Here is a 4,367-nt window from a genome sequence, read left to right as displayed (position 1 = left end):
ACCATCTTCCTTGACCTGTTTCCACATCTTACTCAAAGAACTGTAAGCCACGGGACTCTCGGGGTTGTAGTACAAATCCCTTAGATACTGCTGTGTGTCATCCTTTACATCCATTTAAATGGGTGAGGTATTTATTTACGAGCCACATAACATGCTAATTTCTGGTGTCACCAATTGTGGTAAGACATATTTTGCCCTTGACCTCTTAGAAAAGGAGTATCGACACAAATTCCAAAACATTGTCGGGGATGCCCAGGTTCTAAGGGAATAACGACCACCCAGTTCTATGTAAAACTTCAACTGATTTATTACTAGACTCGAGTCAGAATGAACATGTGATATAGTTACATAATTCAGAAATACATGTTTCTAAAAGACATTCAATAACTCCAATAGACCAGCTATTGGCGGCGACTATAATCTGTTCCCAACATTACTCCCGGGCGGGAAGTGACTGGAACATAAACTAATAATTGGGTGAAACGCACATCAAAATACAATGATGTTATGAAATGGCAAACTATTTTTTGGATTTTCTCAAACATACAAATATTGAATAAATAGAATTGAGTGACTAGATTCAAACGCAACCAAATGTGAAAGAATAATTAAAACCATCGAAGTATGTAGCAAAGATGAAATGCGTAAACAACAGATAAAATGAATCAAAATATTGACACTAGAAACAGTTGACCGTTTAAGATTATGTCATGTCATCAAAACACTCAGGTCAGTATTCAAAATGTTCAGCTCAATAAAGGCATGAAATCCATTTACGGATCGGACATAAGTGCAATGCGTCGGCGCGCTTCAATGGCGGCTTGTCTAACAGGCCTGTGCTCAGCTGCACACTCGGAATTGTCTGACAAAGGAACACGCGAGTTGTGTTCAATAGGCCTCGATAATGTCTCGCCATTGTTGGTTTCCAAAGGATACAATTTGGTTATCGGGCGGTTAGTCTGACCACGGCTTGTTTTGATGTCTACAGAACGCACTAAACCATCATTACCGCGATTCAATCTCAACACACGCGCAAGTTGCCACTTTACACGTGGTACGCAGTCTTCATGAATGAGCACTATGTCCCCAACTTGAATCTGATTTTGCGTAATGCCCTTACCACAATTGCGATCTCTTTCACGTAAAGCCGCTAGGTACTCTTGTGACCACCGGTTCCAAAACTGTGCTTGCACACTGGCCATCAACACAGCGCGTCGTTGCAATTCTGACTGACTGCCAAACGTTGGGTCACGCAACTCATCAGTATCGTACAACTCATGAGGAACAGTAGACAGTGGTCTACCATGTAAAAAATGCGATGGCGTAAGCGGTTGTAAATCATCAGTATCTGAGGACAGGTATGTGATCGGTCGGTCATTGAGTATGGCCTCAATCTCGGTGAGGACAGTCTGTAACTCATCAAGCGTTAAGAAACGGCGGCCTAGCACCTTTTTCAAGGCTGTCTTTGTCAACCCAATCAACCGTTCCCAAAAACCACCGTACCAAGGTGCCCGTTTCGGTATGAACAACCATTCAACACGGCGGTTAGCTAAATAGGTTTTAACTGATTCAGATTCAAACAACTGCTTGAGTTCTGCAGCCGCAGAGAGATAGGTTGACGCATTGTCAGAAATCATTTTGCTCGGATCGATGTCTAGATGGAATCAGAATCGGAAATTTCGTTCCGTAGTCAATAGGCGCGTTATGCAATCGTCCGCCTGCGCGTAATATTCCATCGTTGTCAAGAAATAACCGAAGTTGTTTCACGAGTGGACCTGCTGTCCTACGTTTTGACATTAACGTCTTGATCTCATCTCCGTAGCTCTGACGTTGAACATGTTTAATCCACATTGTTTCTGCGTCTTGAATTTCACCTGCCGTGAGCGGTCCAACGTTTTGTAGTTGGGGATTTTTTTTCGCATTTGCAACAAATCTGAGTACGAGAGCACTGATGCGCAACAGTTTCGTATACGAACTGTAACGTTCGGGGTCGATTACGTTGGTGATGCGCATGTCTACATCAGGTTCACCGACTGCGTTGGTTACAATGACGACCGGATCACGATCAGCGTTGTCAGTATCCATTGTATGCGATTTACCATCGAATAGCTCGCATTGTGGCCACTCAGAAGTTCTAAGCCAGTGTGGACCGTTCCACCAGAGTATGGCGTTTTGAAGATCTGATGCATTCATTCCCCGAGTAAGAATATCGGCAGGGTTATCCTTTGTGGGACAGTATTTGAATCTGGTTATGACTTGGCAAGCACGTATTTCTCTTACACGGTTCTCAACGAATGAAGGCAGCTTTTTCTCACTGTGTATCCAGTGTAGAACTATCTGACTGTCCGACCAAAGGAATGCATGTTCAATGTTGATCAGTGGTTTGAGGTTTCTGTGAAGATAGTTCAGTAAACGTGATCCGATTAAAGCGGCCATTAGCTCTAATCTAGGCAGCGAGATGGGTTTGATGGGCGCAACCCGAGTTTTTGCCATCACAAGTGAAGTGCATCCGCCACATTTCAAATATGCAACAGCCCCGTAGGCCTTTGGGCTCGCGTCTGCAAATACATGAAGCTTATACAAATCGTTGCTAGTGTTTTGACAATCGAAGTATTTGCGATCAATGGCACATGATTGTGTCACGGTTGACAGCTCCTGACTCAACCTTCTCCAAGTATGGTTAAGCTCGTCCGGCAGCGGTTCGTCCCAATCTAACTTGTGTGTCCATAGCTCTTGTATAAATATCTTAGCCATAACATGTACTGGAGACAGAAGTCCAGGTGGATCGTATATACTGCTAGTAACTTGAACAACTTCACGTTTTGTCACCAGATTGTCTATTGAAGGTTCAATTTTCCGCTTTGAATATCGCAGAATGTCCTGTTCAGTATCCCAGTCTAGTCCAAGCACATTGGCAATTCGATCTGGGTTGTAAACGTTGTCTGCTTCAGCCAATTTCCGAAGTTCAGGGCAATTGGACGACCATGCTCGGAGATTGAATCCACCAGATTTCATTACCTTTCTGGATTCCTGGTAGTATTTCACAGTGTCATGTGTGCTTTCAGCTCCACTCGCTACATTGTCAACATAGATATTGTCCTTCATATCGGTTGCAACTGGGGATTCGTGTTTGTCTAAGTGTGACCTGACAGTGGCGTTTAGAATAAAAGGTGAGCACACTGCTCCGAAAAGCACCACTTTAAACTGGTACACCTTGAAGGCACTGTTTGGGTCGTTACTATCCGTCAACCACAGAAATTTTGTAAACTTCCGATCCTCTGCGTCAAGCCCAACGTTCAGAAACGCCTTTTCAATGTCAGTTGCTAGAGCGTAGTGATGTAGGCGAAATCTAACAAGGATTGCAGCAAGATCGTTCTGAAGTGGCGGTCCCGTCTCTAAACAGTCATTAAGGCTAGCTCCTTCACCAACTTTACAGCTACAGTCGTATACTATTCTTATTGGAGTTGTAGCTGAATCTTTCTTGACTGGCCTATGTGGGAGATAGTGACCACAGGCTACATCATCTATGGGAACTTCTTCAATGAAGTCACGTCTGGTTTGATCCTGGATAATGTCATTGTACATCTTGCGTAAGTCGGGTGATAGCTTTCGAATCATATTTCGTGTACGTCGCACGCACACGTCATAATTCGTTGGCAAGGGTGGATATTCTGCTTTCCACGGAAGTCTTGCAATGTAGCCATTGTCCTCAAACCGTAAATGCGTTTCACAGTATGACTCAAAATCCATTGACTTGCATAGGTCAGATGGGTCATCTTTGATACCTATCGTTTCTAAATCCCAATATTCCTGAAGTTTGGTTTTCTCATCGAGAATATTAGTAGCTATGTGTAGTATCGTAGTGTTCGATTCATGAGATTCCTTGTATATCGGGCCAGAGAGTAAGTAACCGAGCTTGGACTGCACTGCAGTGGGTCCAGGGCCTCGTATTACGTGATCCATCATGAAATCCCAATAGAAATCGGCCCCGATGAGAACCGATATCTCGAACGAATCCACATTGGAAACTGGATGAGCGAAAGGTAATTCCCGTAGGTGAGGTAAATCCAAGAGTGAAGCATTAACGAAGTTTTTGATGGGAGCGGAAATTTTCGGAACTACAAGTGCTGAAATATCCATCTTTCCACCGGTGATCGTATGCACTGCGAATGACACCTTATCGTAGGATTTGACATGAGAAGGTTTGCCACCGAATGCAGCAAGTTGAATTTTCTGCGATCCCTCCGGCGTGATATCCAACTTTCGTGCGAAATCCTTCGTTATAAACGATCGTGTTGCGCCTTCGTCGAAAAGTATCGTCGCTGTATAAGTATTTGATCCAGAAGAGATTTCAGCAACGGCTGTTT

General features: G+C 43.8%; 1 protein-coding gene across 1 annotated transcript; it reads right to left on the bottom strand.

The window, feature by feature from the left end:
- Positions 1 to 1,626: 1,626 nt before the first annotated feature.
- LOC135488534 (uncharacterized) lies at positions 1,627 to 3,963 on the bottom strand. Its single transcript, XM_064773169.1, has one exon. It carries the CDS (start codon positions 3,961 to 3,963, stop codon positions 1,627 to 1,629), a length of 2,337 nt encoding a protein of 778 aa, XP_064629239.1.
- Between the last annotated feature and the right edge of the window lie 404 nt (positions 3,964 to 4,367).

The sequence above is a fragment of the Lineus longissimus genome, chromosome 5 (assembly GCF_910592395.1).
Source record: "Lineus longissimus chromosome 5, tnLinLong1.2, whole genome shotgun sequence".
NCBI classification, from domain to species: Eukaryota; Metazoa; Nemertea; class Pilidiophora; order Heteronemertea; family Lineidae; genus Lineus; species Lineus longissimus.
This window is presented reverse-complemented; position numbering and strand designations above follow the sequence as displayed.

What these genes read in the sequence shown, in the direction of transcription:
- LOC135488534 (XM_064773169.1), bottom strand. Translation starts at nt 3,963, where the DNA reads ATGGATCACGTAATACGAGGCCCTGGACCCACTGCAGTGCAGTCCAAG.